Below are 19116 nucleotides of genomic sequence, written 5' to 3'. Positions count from 1 at the left end.
CCTGGGGAGGGCAAAAAACAGGCCCAATGGGCCAACTGGAAGTTCAGAAACGATCCAAAAAGATCTTGACAGATTTGAACAATCGGCTCTATCCAACAACATGAAATTTAATGTGGAGAAAAGCAAGGTTTTACTTTTAGGCAAGAAAAACCAATGGTATAAATACAGATTAGGCGAAACCTGACTCAAAAACAGTAACTGTGAGAGAAACCTTGGAGTCCTAGTGGACAATCACTTAAATATGAGCCAGCAGCCAAAAAAAGCTAATACATGGTTGTTTAAATAGAGGCATAGAATCCAAATCACATGATATATTAGTACCACTTTATTAAGCTTTAGTAAGACCACACCTGGAATACTATATCTAGTTTTGGTCACCACAGTAAAAAAATATGTTGAGACTTTGGAAAAAGTGCAAAGAAGAGCAATTAAGATGATTAAAGGCCTGGAGACTAAAACACATGCAGGGTTTGGGTTGGCTAGTCTAAAGAAAAGAAGGACTGGGGGGGTGGAGGGGCATGGTAGAAGTATTCCAGTTTCTGAGAAATTGCCACAAAGTGGAAGGGGTCAACTTGTTTACCAAAGCATCTGTAAGCTGGAGAAGAAACAATGGATGGTAATTAATCAAGGAGAGAGGCAACTTGGAATTAGGGAGTAACTTCCTGAGAGTGAGGACAATTAACCAGTGGAACAGCTTGCTGTCAGAAGTTGTGGGTGCTTCATCACTGGAGGTTTTTAAGAAGAGATTGGACAGTCACTTGTCTGAAATGGTATAGGATCTCCTGCTTGATCAGGGGGTTAGACTAGAAGACTTCCAATTCCCTTCCAGCTCTATTCTGATTGGATTGCAGTAATATATCATAGACAGCAGCACTATCTGTCATGATCAGGAGCAGGGGGTGGGTTGCTGCCGGCATTACTGCCGGTTCGGTGCACTCGCGTGCACACCAAACGCGTACTTTGTGCACGTGCATATTTGCAGATAAATAGGGTCTGCGCATTCGCAAAATGTTAAAAAATGAAAAAAAAATCAAATTTGTGCAATGAAAATTGTTCTGCGCATGCGCAGAACCGAAAATCAACATAGCACTGCTAAAAGAGAACCGGTTCGGGGGCATGGCAGGCCTGGGTTGCTGCCAGTTCCAGTGACCCAGGCTGCCAAGTTACTACTGGTTCAGGCGAACCGGTCTGAACCGGTAGGAACCCACCTCTGATCTGGAGAATAAACTAATTCAGATATAGCAGGGGTGGGGAACTGTGGCTCTTTTGCGACTTGTGGACTTCAACTCCCAGAATTCCAGAACCAACATAGCTGCCTCAGGAATTCTGGGAGTTGAAGTCCACAAGTCGCAAAAGAGCCACAGTTCCCCACCCCTGAGATATAGTAACCCAAGCTTGTACATATGTTCTCATCAGTTTTAGGCTTTTTGTATGCTACGCTTTGACGCAAGAAGTGTATTTGCACAAAAAGTGTAAGCATTTTTGTAGGAAGTTGTACTGATAGGTTCCACGAATGGAGCACTGCATTTTCAGTAACTTCTATAAGCCAAAACTGCATGCATGTATATATATATGTGTGTGTGTGTGTGTGTTGTATTTGTGCTGATAAATAAATAAAGGGAGACTAGTATAGATCTATTTCAAGCTATTTAGCTCTCATCAGCTAGCCATACCCTTACTGGGATTTGAACCTGGGCTGTATTACATATTAGGCAGGAGTCTTAGCCACTAAGCCGCAGGCTCTCCTCCTTTATCAGCTGAGCCAGGGAAATAGGTATGTATTTGTGTTACAACCCCTGGTATGCCCAAATATGGGAGGAAGCTCACTACTCCCCCTTTCTGTCCTTCGGCTCATTACAGAAAACCATCCAGGCAGAAAACCATATTTTTATTTTTTTGGCATACCATACATACATACATACATACATACATACATACATACATACATACATGATTACTATTTGATTACTATTACGTTGCTCATTCATGAAATTTTTGTATAAGTATAAAGTATGAAATGGCATTTGGGTAAGATAATGTATGGCTGTCCTTGGCACTCTCTTAATCCTACTGTACTTTGGCAGGCTTGAAGATTAATGAGAGAAGTTTGAAAAACATTTTGTTGATTGAAAATATAGAGAAATTCTTGTCAGTGATTTGGATGGTATATTGCTTAGTACAATGTGCACCAATGTACTCAAATTATATTTTACATGGTTTGTTTTACATAATTGTCTTCCTGCTCTTATACAATAGCATTGAAAAAAACAGCTAAAACTACCAAGAGCAGCTTGACAATATTTTCATAAGCTGGAAGAAGAATTGTGATGACTTATGCATCTAATTTATTACTGTAAAGTAATTCCCTGAGTTTCAAGAAAATTGACAATTCAACTGAAATCTAACCTCAGAATTCAAACTTTAGCTTTGTAGGATTTCTTTCAGCTTTATGAAAATTCAAGCAGAACTGTCTTTGGGCAATTAGCTAGGGTTTGCTTTCTAGCTCAAAATAACCATGCAATAATGTTTTTTATTACCAAAAATGGATTTATTTGAGGTGATTACCTTTGAGACACAAATAATACATTGTGTTTTTTGGTTTGTCTAAATTACCTGGTCTAAATTTAATGCTGAAGCATAAAATATGGTATGATTATCTAACTGAACAAAGTTTTTAAGATGTTCTTTACATAAGATCTATTTCTGGTCTTGAACAAGCAGCCTGGATTCCTACTGAGTATAGTTGAATTAATTGATGAACTTTTGACTCTTCTTAAGTCCTACTTGACTTGTGAATGCCTTGAAATTGCAACTTCATTGTTTAAAATCCTTAGTAAAAGGCAAAAGATTTATACGATCTGAAGATAAACCAGAGTATAAAGTAAAAAGTAAGGTGTATTGCTTGTCTTTGACCATAATAAAGATTTATATACATTGTTTAAAATGTCATGAAGTTTTACTTGATTGTCTTTTAAAGTTATATTTCGATATTTTCAAGAGACAAACCCTGAGATGTTCCTGAGACATTCTCTAAAACAGGCATGTCCAAAGTGCGGCCAGGGGGCCAAATGTGGCCCTTTTTCAAATTTCAAGCAGCCCACAGCCTCTTCTCCCCACTGGAGTTATTTGTTTAGTCTTTCATAAAATACCGTATTTTTCGAAGTATAAAGATGCCTCTTTTTCCCCTCAAAAAAGAGGCTAAAAATCTGGGTGCATCTTATACACTGAATACAGCATTTTTTGCCTCCCAAAACTCTGCCCCCTTCACCAAAATGGCTGTGCATAGCCTTTAGGAGGTTTTTCAGAGTGCTCCTGGGGGCTGTGGAGGGCATAAATGAGCAAAAAATGGACCATTTTTTGCTCAACTTTGCCCCCCCCCCCAGCCCCCAGGAGCACTCTAGAAGCCTCTTAAAGGCTATTCATGCCCTTTTTTTAAAAAGGCCCATTTTCGTGGGAGAGTGCAAAAACTTTTTTTTAAATTTGCCTCTTCAAAATCTTGGTGCGTCTTATACTCCGAAAAATACGGTAGTTAATTTGCATTTAATGTTAAGGGTTCAAAGATGTCAGGCTGAATGATCGGCCCCACACATTTTCACCTCACCAAATCTGGCCCTCCTCGCAAAAAGTTTGGACACCCCTGCTCTAAAACAAGCCTGCCTAGGGCTATACCAGCTGATTCCAGGAAAAGCATGAGGTTTTCCACTTCGTCATTACCTTAGTCATGAACCTTCTGGTTGGTTTGAGACAAGCTACTTTCTGCCATTCTCAGCCCTTTTCCTTATAACAGCTTTTATAACACTATTTAAATATAAACTTACTGCCCTTTCCGTATTATTCAAACTCTTCTTTTAATCTGTCAGAGAGGAAGCTATACTTACCATATTTTTTATCGTATTATAAGATCGTCCAGACCCTAAGACGCATCTAGCTTTTGAACAGGAAAACAAGCAAAAAAAAATTGTTTTGTTTTGGCCACGAAAATCTTGCACGGCTTTGTCTAACCTTTTATGACTTATCTTCGGTTGCCTCTTGTAACATGCTGTTATACAGAATAACAGAGCTGGGCGGGACCTTAGAGATCTTCTAGTCCAACCCCCTGATCAGGCAGGAAACCTATATTGTTTCAGCCCAAAGCTCTTGAAGCTACGGAAGAATTTCCCATAGGTAAGGCTGTCCCCGCAATGGATTTTTTCCCCTGGGACCTGGTTCTATTCTGTTGCTGCCACCGCCTATTGCTGCCACCTATTGCCGCCACCATTTTCCACCACCACCTATTGATGGTTGGATCATCATCCCGGAATACCACCGATCAGCTGTTCCAGGTGACAAGAATCACTGCCATCATTTGCTGAGAATAGCGGCGGGGATCCCTGCTGCCTAAAACTGGTGATAGGCAGTGGCGGCAAATGGTGGCGACAGTAGGCAGCAGCAATAGGCGGCAGCAGCAACAGAATAGAACCAGGTCCCAGGAGAAAAAATCCATTGTGGGGACAGCAGCAACAGGCAGCGTCGGCAAGAGGCGGCACCAATCTCCATTACCTGGAACAGCTGATTGGCAGTGAGCTGTGGCGAGCAGGGATGATAGGTGGCAGTGGCGACAGGCCATTCGCTGCTGCTGCCTATCACTACCACTGCACCAACCCCCTCCTACCCCACTGCCACGGCCCAATCTGTGACACAATATTCTCTCCATAAGACACACAGACATTTCCACCCACCTTTTTTGGGGGGGGAGTGCGTCTTATAGTGAAAAAAATATGGTAATTGGAAGATTTAATACTGATATTTTGCCTTTGTGGAGGAAAGGCTGGAAGAGGAAATGGTAGACAAGGGTAAACTTCTGTGTCCAGCTCCTGGTTTTTAACCCTGTTATGTCGCTGTACCAGATTTCAATTTGTTAAATGTGTATATTAAATAGCATGCAACAGGATTGAAAAGTATAATGAGCTGTTCAGTATTGTTTTTGCTGGTTGTGGTTATTGAATTTTCCCTGTCATGTGTTTTAAATTTTCTGTAAGAGTCCAGAGGATCTATTTTAGAAAGTTTTATTAAATTGAGGTTAATATTTCCGAAACAGTCCAGGAGATTGCAACTGCAGTGTTTTCACCTGGACTGTTTAATATGTTTAAATAATGTTTATATGAAATGAAGAAATATCAATAGTTAGATATGAAGAATTTAGATCAAGGGCACTGCTTTGTTGCCTTGGGCAGAGATCTTGATCCTACTGAAGGACTATTCCTTTAGGGTCCAAGGTCTCTGCCAGATCTTTTTGTGTAAACAGTTCAGTAATATATTAGCCAGGTGCTGGAGATATTTTCATCAATGTTTGCTTTGAAATTCAAGGCACTAAAAGCTAAGTAGCAAATGTGCCAAGCTGCAAACCTGGAACAATGTCAGATGCGTAGGTTTTCAAGTCAGTACAGTTTATTCACTAACTTGCAAAATACTTTGCCTGATGTGCTCCAGATCTCTTTTTATGTATGGACTCTTTCTTGAAGTAATTTATTCTATGATTGAAAAAAAACAACAACCCTTCTTTAGTATTGTACTTAACTTTTAAAAATGCTCTTTTTTTAGGTATTTAGTATTTTTTCATTTCACCCAGTTGTATATTATGGGGCTAGAGAACAGTACTGTATACTGCTCAATAATGCATATCACCAAATTTAGCTCCAGTTTCATTCTGGATTCACAATGGCTAAAGTGGTTTAACAAAATGTCATACCTATGTTCGTCAATATTGTATGAAGAAAAGAAATAGAACATATTACAGCTTAAATTGTTGGCCTGGTTGATACAGTATGCTAAACATTGACTGCAGAGCTTCCCAGGCGGAACCAAAAAAATTCCCATCCTGTTTGAGCTTAGCATTTTGCACAAGTGCAGTTTCTAAAATGACTGTGAGTAGCTTTCTGTTAAATTGTGTTCCCCAGGAATTCTACTTCTAACATCCCTACACACTCACCCTTATTTTCCTCTGTTATATACAATATTACCTTCCTAATGGACTCTCGCTTCACTATGCAAGTCATCAAGCAGATCCCAGTTGCAGTACTAATGAGGAAAATAGTGTACCTGGTGACTATAACATTAACCAGGAGAATACAGGAGCAAGAGGCATTAACACTTGGTAATCATCTAAAGCGAGCTCATATTTCCTTGTCGCAAAAAAATTATACTGCCTTACTTCCATCCAATTCTATCTTATGCTTATGAACATGACTTACAAAAGTCAGACATGTATAGGATATGTAAAATATATATCGAGCACATCCAGAAAACCCTTCTATCAGCTTTTTTGTGTCTAAGGGCCCAGGAGGGCTGGCCAATACTCAATCATTAACTCTTAGAAAAAAGAATGTTTGGTTAGTAGCAACAACCCTACACACACACACACACACACCCCGCACCCTCCTTCCCCAGTCTTCCTGATTCATTCCACTTGCACCACATTGCAGCAACCCTCTGCCCCAACTTGTATGCAGCCTCCACCAGGATACCCAGGGCCTCCCTCAAGCCCCTGTGGCAGCCCCCACTCTCCCGCACTCCTTATCTGGGGCTTCCTCTGATTAATGACCCATGCATCTTGGGTTACATGTTGCTAAGTCACTAAGTATGCAGTCACATACTCTGCATCCATATTGCCTAGTGTCACCCAATTGCAATTGTAACTCAAGGATGATGTATAATTCTATTTATTGTAAGGTTACATCAAAGAGTCTTGCAAGACTGAAATTATTTCTCCTCTCCTCTTCTTTTAGTCTCCAGAAAGTTTGGGAGAATCCCTTTTGAAATGCCTCCCATGCTTCCTCCCCCCAAAAGTAGGACTAAACCGCCTCTTACCAGACTATTGCCCAGGCTGCAGAACTTCCTCCTGTCTTCCAAGGTCATTCTCACATACACTATTACAGATGCAACAATAGTTGTAAAATGTGCTGAAATAAATTCCTCAGCCCTCAATGCTAGAGAAATATGATTGTGGCGTATCCCTGTAGAAAAGTATTAACTTAGTTCAGAAACCTACAATGATAATTCAATTTATCATAAGATTCCTTCCATTTACCAGTAGACCCCTTTCCAAAAAAAGGAGGGGCAGGGAAAATGATAAGGTAGACCATAACCTACTACTAAATAAAGTAGAAGAATGTGGGTTAGACAGCATCACCACCAGATGGATTCGTAACTGGCTGACCAACCACACTCAATGTGTAGTCCTCAATGGAACTGCATGTACATGGAGGGAAGTATGCAGTGGAGTACCCCAAGGCTCTGTTTTAGGCCCAGTACTCTTCAACATCTTCATCAATGATTTGGATGAGGGAATAAATGGGGAACTCATCAAATTTGCAGATGACACCAAGCTGGCAGGAATAGCCAACACTCCAGAAGATAGGCTTAAGATACAGAAGGATCTTGACAAACTTGAACATTGGGCACTATCTAATAAAATGAAATTCAATGGTGAAAAGAGTAAGGTTCTACATTTAGGCAACAAAAACGGAATGCACAGGTACAGTTTAGGTGGTACCTTGCTCAATAGTAGTAACTGTGAGAGGGATCTTGGAGTTCTACTGGACAACCATTTAAATATGAGCCAGCAGTGTGCAGCAGCTGCCAAAAAAGCCAACACAGTTCTAGGCTGCATCAACAGAGGGATAGAATCAAGATCACGTGAAGTGTTAATACTTTATAATGCCTTGGTAAGGCCACACTTGGAATACTGCATTCAGTTCTGGTCGCCACGATGTAAAAAAGATGTGGAGACTCTAGAAAGAGTGCAGAGAAGAGCAACAAAGATGATTAGGGGACTGGAGACTAAAACATATGAAGAACGATTGCAGGAACTAGGTATGTCTAGCTTAAGAGAAAGAAGGACTAGGGGAGACATGATAGCAGTGTTCCAATATCTCAGGGGTTGCCACAAAGAAGAGGGAGTCAAGCTATTCTCCAAGGCACCTGAGGACAGAACAAGAAGCAATGGGTGGAAACTAACCAAGGAGAGAAGCAACTTAGAACTGAGGAGAAACTTCCTGACAGTTAGAACAATTAATCAGTGGAACATCTTGCCTCCAGAAGTTGTGAATGCCCCAACACTGGAAGTCTTTAAGAAGATGTTGGATAGCCATTTGTCTGGAACGGTATAGGGTTTCCTGCCTAGGCAGGGGGTTGGACTAGAAGACCTCCAAGGTCCCTTCCAACTCTACTATTGTATTGTATTGTATTGTATTGTATTGTATTGTAAAATACTTTTCTGTGTTTTGAGCATTGTGGTGATTTGTTGCTTATAACCAAACATCAACATAGTTTAAGTCGATTCCTATCGCTCCCAAGATAGTAGCAGTTTCTCTTTAGCCCTGCTTTCCTACCAGAAGAAGGTAAACATTTTCCAGTGAACAGAAGGATAATTCAGAGGACTTCCGGTTCCGGCGGCTACGGCGACAGGCAAGCCTTTGCCTGCTCCCGCTCTCCCGGTGGGCTTCCCCCGTCTCTGGGGGGGCACAGGACGCCCCGGAGAGGTGTCCTGCCGAGGGAACGGCTCGCGGAGGGTCCTGGCGTCGGCAGCGGCTGGCGGGGGCTTCTCCGCTTCGTTCTAGGCACCGGGGAGCAGTCTCGGAGGGCGCCCGTGTGCGCGCGCCTCGCCCCATGCCGATCGGAGAACGCGCTCTTGAACGAAGCAGCGGCAATGTGGTGAGAGGCTTCCCTTCTCCATTCCCTCTATCTTGAATTTATGGACCTTTCAGCATTTTTTTAAAAAAAAAGTTAAACTTTCGGATTTCTGCTAGAGGTGCGGCTAGAGGGAGGGGGATTTCCCCCCCTCCCTTGGACAAGCGGCTTGAGAAGATTTTGCTTTCGCCCTCAGGGGAAGGAGGAGGGGGGAGAGCCAACTAATGATGCCTCACCCTCATAAAAGTGACTTTCATTGGACTTAGCTCCAGAACTTATGAGTGAACTGAGAACTTTCTGAACTTTTAAAATTTTATTATGCCTCTGAGCCCAAAGCTGGCAGGGCAAGATGGCACACTTCCGTTGTCTTCATGAACTGTGAAACCTGACTCCACCTTTAAAATTCAGGCTTCCGGTCTTTGTCTCCGAGTCACCCAGAGGAATCTCTTGTGGATTGTTCTTTTCTGAACTCTTTGGGGAAAAAACTTTCATCTATTGCTAGACTGACTAAAGAAATCTCCATCTGTTTGGATCCTCTGCCTTCTGGATTCGCCTGCCTGCTCTACTTCTCCAGCTGCCCAGTCTCTACTTTGACTGATTTCCTTGCTTTAAAAACCATGTCTCCAAAAAGACCACCTCCTGGAAAGCCTGGATTTGCTACTTCTGCCCCAACGTCTGCAACGTCTAGCCCAGCTACACAGTCAAAGATAACAGAACTGATGCAACCCAAGACTACAGAGATAGACTTTCAACAAATGCTTCAACAAATTCTACAGGGCCAGGAGGAAATTAAGAAACAGTTAAGGGAAATGAAAGATGAAATTAAACAGAACCAAGCCCAAATCTTTAAGAACTCACAGAGACTGGACCTTGTGGAGGGTGGGGTGGCGGAGGCGAGGGGGGGGGGGGTAGAGGCTTTACAGAAGGGGAACAAAGAACTTGACATCCAACAAATGAAAATAGAGTTTGAGAGAATGTCCTTTTATCTTAGATTTCAAAATGTAATAGAAGCAGATGGGGAAAACATAAGGGACATTATGACTAATATTTTAGCTGAATACATACACAAAGATAAACAGCAGATGGAATGGGAGATAGACCTAGCTTATAGAGTGAATTCAGCATATGCCAGAACACATAATGTACCCAGGGAGGTTCACATTAAATTCCTTAGGAAAACCACAAGAGATGAAATTCTGGGTGTACAAAGGGGGCAAACATTGACATACTGTGACAGGGAGATAACCATTCTAAAGCAGATTCCCAAAAAAATTAGGGAAAAAAGGAAAAGCTATTCGCAATTGGCGAATAAATTATACCAGAAGGGGGTGTGGTTTAGATGGTTGATGCCTGAAGGTATGCTGATATTCTGGGAGGAGACAAGAATCAGAATTAATACACCCATAGAGGCACAGGCCTTTATGGAAAAAAATAAAGCCAACCTAGAAAAAACAGAAGACACTACAACGGTCATACAGGACACGGGAGGGGCCGGAGCTCTGCCAGCGGGGGGTGAAGGGTCAACACCAAGAAAGCTCAGGTCACAAAAATAAATAAGAAAATCACAATGTTATAAACAGACCGAAAGTAAAAATGAATTTATAACTAGACTATATATTATAACTATATAAATTGATTGAAAATTATTCTTTCTAGAATTAATATGCTGATTTTTTATGATCATGTATTAAGATTTGATATTTTGATGTAACCTAGGAGTTTGGAGGGAGGGGGCGTCTGCCACACTTGCAACTGCCAAAATTTGTAATTCCACTTACCCTTTTCCACATAAATGTTTTTAAAAAAAACCAATAAAACTTTTTGAAAAAAAAAAAAAGAAGGATAATTCAGATTTTGTCCAATCACGTTATATAGTAGACCTTAGTAAAAAAAATAATAAGTGGGAATTGTTGAATATGCCAATTTGAAAAAGAAAGCAATTGGGTCAAGGGTAAATGGTGTACTTTGCAAAAATGTAGCCAAAGATTTATCTAAGATTTTGAAAATGCTGGCTTATATACATGAATGTTCAAAACAATTTCAGAAATATAAATCCAGCATTACTGTAAGCAAGAGAATTTTTTCATCTCAGTTGTTTGCTAAGTGGCATTGAACAATAACAGAGAGAAAAAACAGGGTTTATGCTATCTTCTATAATTACAATACTACCTATAATTAATATCTGCTCTGCATTCAAAGCAAACATTATTTTACAATTTTAAAGAGGATAAATCGCTTTAAATATGTTTATAATTGCTGTTAAGATTAGGATACTTCTTTACCTATTTTTCCTTTTTGTTTTCTATTTTGTTTTTGCTCTTTAAAGCTTTAACACTTTTTTCTTTTCTAACTCTTTCTTTATATTGTTTTACATTTATCCTTTTAACTTTGTAAGAATTCTCCAATGAATTCTCCAATGAAAGCTATTCAAGCAAAAATAAACTAGAGCTAGGAGATCAGGAGTTGGCTCTTTCAGATTAAAACCTTTAAAACCAGCAGTTTCACATTTGATGTGTGTCTACTATAGTTAATGAAAGGAAATCTTTCGGTGAAAAAACAATGAAAAGTACAACACTGTTGAAAGAGGCGGACAATGCATGACTGGCAATCAGTGACTTTTCCATTCTCTATGTGCTACAGATTTTCTAAAGGATTTGAGACCTTTTAATGTTGCTAAATGATCTTGATTTGTGCTACTGTACAAATAGCATTCTTGACTTTATTTCAAAGTCCCTTTTTTACAAAAATGCAAATTTCATCAAGTAAATATTACTGTGTTGCTTTAATAAAAGCAGTATCAATTTTTAAGATTGGAAATTTTATCTTGTGAGTCAAGTTAGCAACTTCACTAATTTGAGCTAATTAATATAATGAAGAGCCACTTTCTTTTGTACCATAAAGAACCGATTTTCTCAATATTTTATTTATGAATTTATTTATTATTTATTTATTTATTTTATTTATTATTTATTATTAGCGTTTATATACCGCCCCCTCTCCCGAAAGGGACTTAATCTGAACTATTTCCAAAATAGTTCAGATTAAGACTCTAAGACTAAGCAGTATACAAAAATAGTTTAAAACTTAGAAATTATATAGCACTTCTTATGCGGGGAGCTTACTGCTTTCAAGTTGCAAAGCATTTCTGGAACAATGAGATGTTTACAAGTCTCTGGAAGGAATGAGGATGAGAACCTCCCTTGCTTGAGGAGGACATGGGGGGAAGGGGAACCCCCCAATAAGCCCCAGTTAAGATCTGTCAGCGAGACACATTTAGTACCATATTTCCCCAAAAATAAGACCTAACTGGAAAATAAGCCCTAATGAGACTTTTGGGGCAAAAATTAATATAAGACCCATTCTTATTTTTGGGGAAATATGGGTAGTCCTTTGGATAAGGAGAATTAATATGTTAATAACATTTTTGTCAACTATAGCTTTAGCTTTAGCTTTGCTGAAGCTATCAAGTATCTGTTTGTGCTCCATTACATAGCATTACCTTGTTTATAAATACTTTGAATGAGGTATACTTCCTTTTTCTATGCCAGTGGTGCCTGGGCAGAGCCATCTTCTGGTTTTCACTCATGGCTAAATTTAAGTCAGGGAAGAAGGAATGGAGATAAAAAGGAAGACTGTAAAACATGAAATCAAGGCTTAGAGGAGTTGCAGCTGATCTGCTATCATCTGCTGAAAAACCATGTGAATTTGTTTTTGCTCATCATGTGCCTCTGGCTAAATCAATAGTATGGTTTTATTTAGCACAGTTAGGAGAATCCTTAACAGCCTACAGTAATAATTAAATACTCACTCCATTCATTGATTTTCTTTCTCCAAGAGCTACCTTGTGAACCATCTGGCTAAGGAGGCAGTCTGAGGTCCTGAATGTTTCTTTAATTATTTATGTTGGCCTGCTTGTGAAGCAGCTGTCGCTTCATACACAGCTGGAAAACACACCTTCCACCTCCAGTTTTTTAAGCCACACTAACCCACCACAGAATACTGATGGTGGAATGATGGATTCTTGGTTTTTTTTAATTCTTGTACATTTTTTATATTAAACTCTTTTGACTAGAATTATATTTTAGTCCTTTGGTTTTTCCCCTTTCTTCTTAAACTGCTCATTGCTAAAATCCTGGACTTCCAAGTTGTACACAGGATATCATAATTTTGGGAAATAAACAAGAGACTCTTTAGATATTTTTTTGCAGAGACTATTTTTGTGATTCTCCAACAGCAACTCTCAAGCACGCTTGTGCTACAGAAATAATAATTACAATATAATTTACCATAAAGTAGTCCTATTTTGAATATATAAGAATTAGTTTAACTTTAGAACACTTTTGAAAAGTTAATCCTTATTTCAAGTATAGGTCTATTAATAAATAAATAAATAAATAAATATTTATTTCTTAGCCGCACCCTCTCCCGAAGGACTCGGGGCGGCGTACAATGAAACATATGAAATAAATATGTGGACAAAACAAACATATAACAGAGACATATACCGAGACATACACAAGGAGGAGGTCGGCTGATGAATAAAAAACAATTAGAATACAGTGATTAAAAAACCCCTAAATAATTAAATATAATTAAAATACCCAATTAAAAACCCGTCAGGAGCGATATGGTTAGATCAAAGTTGAGCCAGGCCAGCTACTTGGAATAGGTGGGTCTTATTGACTCCTCAAAACAGCTTGATTTGTACAGAATGAATTTCCTCTCATAGGAAAGCCAAAAGAATATTTGCAGTACCGTATGGGAGTTTCTCTTTTATCTGTCTTATTTTGAACACCATTTCCTTTTGATTAAAAAAGAACTTAATAACATCATCACTCTTCTTGAACTGAATCCAAGAAAAATTGGGACTATTGAATTAGTGGCCATTTAGTATTTTCTGAAATATTTCTTTTGACAAATTTAAAATGCTAGGATTTGCTAGAAAGAGTAGCATCTTACCTCTTATACAGTATAAAGTTTAATAGACCTGTCCATACCTGAATATATTGTATATTAACTGAATATATGCTCATATGAACAGGCAATCTGTGCTTGCATACTGCTGTATTTATGTGAAGATATTTATCTGCTTATTTGGAATGCTCATAGATAATCCAAAATCAGTTCTAACTATTTTCTTTTCCTCAGTTGTGCAAGCTATTATTTTCCTCCCTATACTCAGCCTGTTGCAAATAATTGTGCATGAACCAATAACCGCTCCTGTGCATCATTATGCAATATCTAATTGTGCTGCTTTCTTTTCCCGCCATAAGTACTCTAACAGAGCAATTATATATATATTGTGCGGCAACCTTGCTGGTCAAGGTGACTTGCAAAGGAATCTGGTTTATATATAACCATTTAACTACAGTTTAACTTTGTTGAGGGCTGTTTCTAAAATGATCGGCAGTATCTGACTTCTGCTGGAAGCACAAAACGTGACCAGAATAACATATTAGATTTTTTTTTAAAGAGTCTAATACATTTATTAGAATTTATCTGATTTGAAAACACATTGCTTTAATTAGTAGGTCTCTGTCTGGGCCAGAATATATTTATTCCTTCAAAATTAGCAGAAGAAAAAAGATGTTTTGCTCCTTCCTGCTCCACCCTTCCTCCTTGGAAAGAATATGAAAAACTAGCCAAACTGTAAATTGTTTAAAACCTTACTCCCCAAAATAATCTTCCTTCCATTTGCAACAGTGCTACTTTTTTCTCATCTCGTTTCAGGTGACGTTGTGGATATCTATCAGCGAGAGTTCCTAGCACTGAGAGACCGTTTGCATGCTGCCGAACAGGAAAGCCTCAAGCGGTCAAAGGAGCTGAATGTAGTCCTAGATGAAATAAAGAGAGCCATCTCTGAAAAGCAAGCCCTGCGGGACATAAATCGGACGTGGAGCAGTTTATCTGGTAAATCCGGCTTTTAAAAAGATGAGCTGTAGAGAAGTCTGCCTCAACCTGATGCCAAAGGCTGGAAGGTCTGGCAATTGGAATCCATCAAGCCTGGAAGCACCAGTAGTGGCTGGCCAGCAAAGAGCATTTGCTATGCGGCTGCTTTGTAGGTCACTGAATGTAATGACGAGGGCTTAAAGTTTATGAAAATGCATTGAATCATGATACTTGCCATGCATGAAATGATGTGAAAATTATTTAAAATGTTCTTGGTCCAGTCAAAACATATAGAGTCATTATGAACACGCAGACCGATGTTGTACAGGGAGGCTATTCAATTTAAGATCCCATCTCAAGGTCCGTAGTTCTTTGCAACAAAAAAACTGTGCTATCATAGCATTAGTTTTTGTGTGGCCCCTGCTGCCTGATTTCTATTTCCGCTCAAGCTTTCCTAGTTTTGTATACAATTTTTCTCAATAGCTTTAGACAGGTGGTCTCTAAAGAGAACTTGTAAGCAATCCCCCTTTTGCACAGAACAGTATTCTTGCCCTTACGTGCTTTAATAATGCATTGTTGTGTGTATAATAATCCTGACTCCCAGCAACTCTTGGGTAAATTACAGAGGGTTAAAAAAACATTCAAAAACAATAATACACAATAATGCAAAACAAAGAAACAAGATAGTGAAGAAACAAACCTAGATGGAACAAAGGAAAGAAGAAAGAAAGAAAGAAAGAAAGAAAGAAGAAAGAAAGAAAGAAAGAAAGAAAGAAAGAAAGAAAGAAAGAAAGAAAGAAAGAAAGAAAGAAAGGGGCACCAGTCATCCTTGCTAAAGGCCTGGGGAAAGAGCCACATCTTCTGGCCTTTGAAATACCAGTAGGGTGAAGGCTATTCAAATATCGGGGAATCTCATTCCAGAGTACAGGTGCTGCTACAAAGAAGACAGGCCTCCATGGTCCTGATCATGGCACTTTTAGTCAGTGGAATCTGGATTGTGTGAACCAGCTAGGCAGATACTGTGAGAGACAGGCAGTCGCTCAAGTAACTAGGCTCTGTGCCATGTAGGACTTTATAGGAAGCAATCAACTTCTTGAATTGCACTCAGAAACAAGCTGCCAACCAGGGCAGCTCCTAAAGCAAAGCTGTTACGTTGGCAAAGAAGAGAGGCTTCTGGAGAGTATAGCCTCTGCTGCTTGAAAAGGCTGTGTCAAAATGTTTAAAATGAAGGTGTATAAGGGTATAATTGCACTCAAAAGGCGTATAATAGAAAATTCTTCTCGTTTGAATTGAAATGTAAGATGTATGTTTCTAAAACATAAAATAGTGGCATCATTTACAATTGGATTTCAGATCCTTACACACAATGGATTCTTTTCCAATTAAAAACTTATTTTCATGGGTACAATTGAATACAGGTGGCCCAAATTTAGAACACAACTTTGGGAATTTGTAGTGTTATAGATTCAGTATCCAAAATGTGTTATCAGTGAGGCTGATAACATTTTAGATTGGTGAACTGATCTGAAACAGCTGCATGGTTCTAATAAATATTAAAGAAAATTAGTTTCTGAGATTTGGTACCCTGATGCTGTTATCTAGTTTGGGTAATGAAACATCTGCAAGAAGACAACCTAGCTCATAGAGCACCACCCTGAGTTACAAATATTCTCCTTTATTGATTAAATTTCTGTTTCCCTTTTTTCAAACAACCTGAGGAAGAGTGAAGCATGGCTGTTTAGGGCTTCAGGTACTTCATGCTAAACGTAAATGAAATTAGAGGATATAAAAGTAAAATATTGTACTATTTCACAAAATGGTTATCACAATTGGTTAGACGGTGTATGAAATGGTTCTGTCCAGCAAAAGGGGTTGAATATATTATCCATGGGGTTCCCCTATTTTCCCCCAGATGAAACAAAACTAAAACTCTGGAATATCACTAACAAGAATGTGCTGCATCTTCCAACCATCTTCCATCATTTGCCACATTTGTTGTCAAAGGAGAACAGCCTGCAGCCAGCCATTCATCTGGGACAAGGGCGCACTGGAGGTAAGTGGGTGCCAACAGTTCAGTTAGTGGTTATTCTTTCCTAATCCTAGCTGGAGTCCCACAACAATGCTCTGCTGAAGTATGACTTGCTTCTTTGTGGTTTAAGGTGGGAGCTCTCAAACTGGGTCATGCCCTCATGGGGATCAAGAGCAGTTTAGTCCCAGTGCTTAAAGAGTTTTGCCTCAAAGAGAGCACTGGAGTGAGCATTTTTCCGTATTGCTACATTTGTCTATGTACCTCCTTTTCATAGCAGAGGCAAAATGCTCCTTAAAATTACAATGCAGGTAGTCTTTGATTTACGACCACAATTGAGCCCAAAATTTCTATTGCTAAATGAGACATTTGTTAAGTGAGTTTTGTCTCATCTTAAGGTTGTTCTTGCTACAGTTGTTAAATGAATCACTGCAGTTGTTAAATTACCCTGTTTTCCAAAAAATAAGACATATCCCAAAAGTAAGACCTACCATGGCTTTACATGTGCACCTAATATAAGCCCTACCTCTCAAATAAGCCCCACCTAACAGCCTGCAAAGCCAACTGGTTGCCCGTTCTCTCTTGTTGCTTGTGGTGCTGCAGCGGGGTGGTGGTGAAGCTGCCCAACACTCCCCACACCAGCTTACATCAAGGCCCCCATAGCCAGGCCATCCATGCCCCAACACCTGCCTCGTGTTGGCAACACCAGCAGCCATGTGCAGCAGGAGTCCACTTCTGCTACTCATAACCGCAACAGAGCAGGAGGCTGAACTGGTGCCATGGCCGCAAGGCGAGACAGGTGTCAGAGTGTGGATGGCCTGACTAAGGGGGCCCTGAAGTAAGCCAGTGTGGGGCAGCTCCCCCCACCTCGCCTCATGGCCAAAGCACTGGCACGTCGCTCAGCCTCCTGGTCTGTTGTGGTAACAAGTAAGCAGAAGGAGTGGGCCTCCCATATTTGGGGGAAAAAACAAGACAGACCCCAAAATAAGCCCTAGTGCTTATTTTGAGCCCAAAATAAATTAAGACCCGGTCTTATTTTCGGAGAAACACAGGTAAGTAATACAGTTGTTAAGTGAATCTGGCTTCTCCGTTGATTTTGCTTGTCAGAATATTGCAAAAAGCAATCGCATGACTCTAGGACACTGCAAATGTCATAAATATGAGTCAGTGGCCAAGAGTCTGAATTTTGATCCTGTAACCATGGGATGCCGCAATGGTCGTAATTGTGAAAAATGATCATGAATCACTTTTTTCAGTGCTGTTATAACTTTGAATGGTTACTAAATGAACTGTTATAAGTCAAGGAATACTTGTAATATTATACCCTGTAAATGATTATTTAAGTAACAGAATGTCATTTTGTTCAGCTCCTCTTAGCAATCTCTAACAGTATCACTGATGCTATTAATTCCACAAACTTCAGATTTTCAGTAGAAAGATATGACTTCATGAACGTTGGCATCTGTTATTTTAAATGTCTTCCCTTTCAAAATGGAAAGCTTTTTTTAGGGGGGGGGGAGAAGACAGCTAACAGTGACCAGTGTACTGTATATGTAATGCTTAAAGAAAAAAAATGTGTAACAATCCTAGTTAAGCAAGTTAGGGTTCTCTATAATTGGTTTTACTAGGGAAAAATATAGATAGAAAACAAATGTGGAGTGGGAAAAATAAGTATTGCTATTTTCAAAGTACTATTCAGATTTCAGGAATTATGCAAAAATAAGCAAGCTCATCCTTCCCATTGAACAATATAGTTATATCATATAGAAATATACGGTTATAAATTTTGATTTAAAAAAACCAATGAAATTTTAATTTTTAAAAGTTTTAACACTGTTGTATTTGATATACAGAATACATTTTAATTAAACAGGTTGTATATTGATATATTACCAACCTCAATAAAGTTATTAATACTGTTCTTAGCGAGAGAATTACGCAAATCTATTTATAATTGTAAGGATTGGGTATTGTAAAGTTTTAAAATCTTTGGTTTAAGTTTCTGTATGAATTTAGAATCCTTAAAATAAGGCAGCTAATCAATTCAAATAAATGCTATGATATGTATCTTGTGGTTTAAGGTATTGTGTGTATTTGTGTGTGTGTGTCTAATATATGTATGTGTGTGTTGCATTTGTGCTAATAAATAAATAAAGGGAGACTAGTATAGATTATTTCAAGCTATTTAGCTCTCATCAGCTAGCCATACCCTTAACTGGGAATCAAATCTAGCTATACCCAGTAAGGCTGAAATAACGCCAGCATTCCACACACCTCCATCAAGATTTATAGAAAGATGGCAGCTCCGATCACACTTTAAGCCCAAAACCCAGCCTGAAGATGGCGAGTGAGACCTCGCTGAAATGTTGCCAAGACAATCTCAATCTTACACAGGAAAAGACCTGAATACAACAAGACCAGCATACCTACACCCGTGAAAATCTACGAAAATATATATATATATATATTTAATCTCAGGCAATTATGCTTTATTCTGCAGAGATGTTTTTTAAAAAACTATGGTCTACCATATG

At 39.2% G+C, this 19116-nt stretch overlaps 1 protein-coding gene across 1 annotated transcript in view; it reads left to right on the top strand.

Annotated features, from left to right (window-relative positions):
* Nucleotides 1–19116, top strand: part of MGAT4B (alpha-1,3-mannosyl-glycoprotein 4-beta-N-acetylglucosaminyltransferase B) — a 146327-nt gene that overhangs the window by 66189 nt on the left and 61022 nt on the right. Inside the window, exons 2-3 of the mRNA XM_081943836.1 lie at nucleotides 14398–14577; nucleotides 16469–16609. Coding sequence (XP_081799962.1) covers nucleotides 14398–14577; nucleotides 16469–16609 — 321 coding nt within the window. The remainder of the gene's footprint in view (nucleotides 1–14397; nucleotides 14578–16468; nucleotides 16610–19116) is intronic.

The sequence above is a fragment of the Natrix helvetica genome, assembly GCF_964273705.1.
Source record: "Natrix helvetica genome assembly, chromosome: 1".
Taxonomy (NCBI): Eukaryota; Metazoa; Chordata; class Lepidosauria; order Squamata; family Natricidae; genus Natrix; species Natrix helvetica.
Note: the sequence above shows the minus strand (reverse complement) of the source record. Positions and strands in the feature narration are given on the sequence as shown.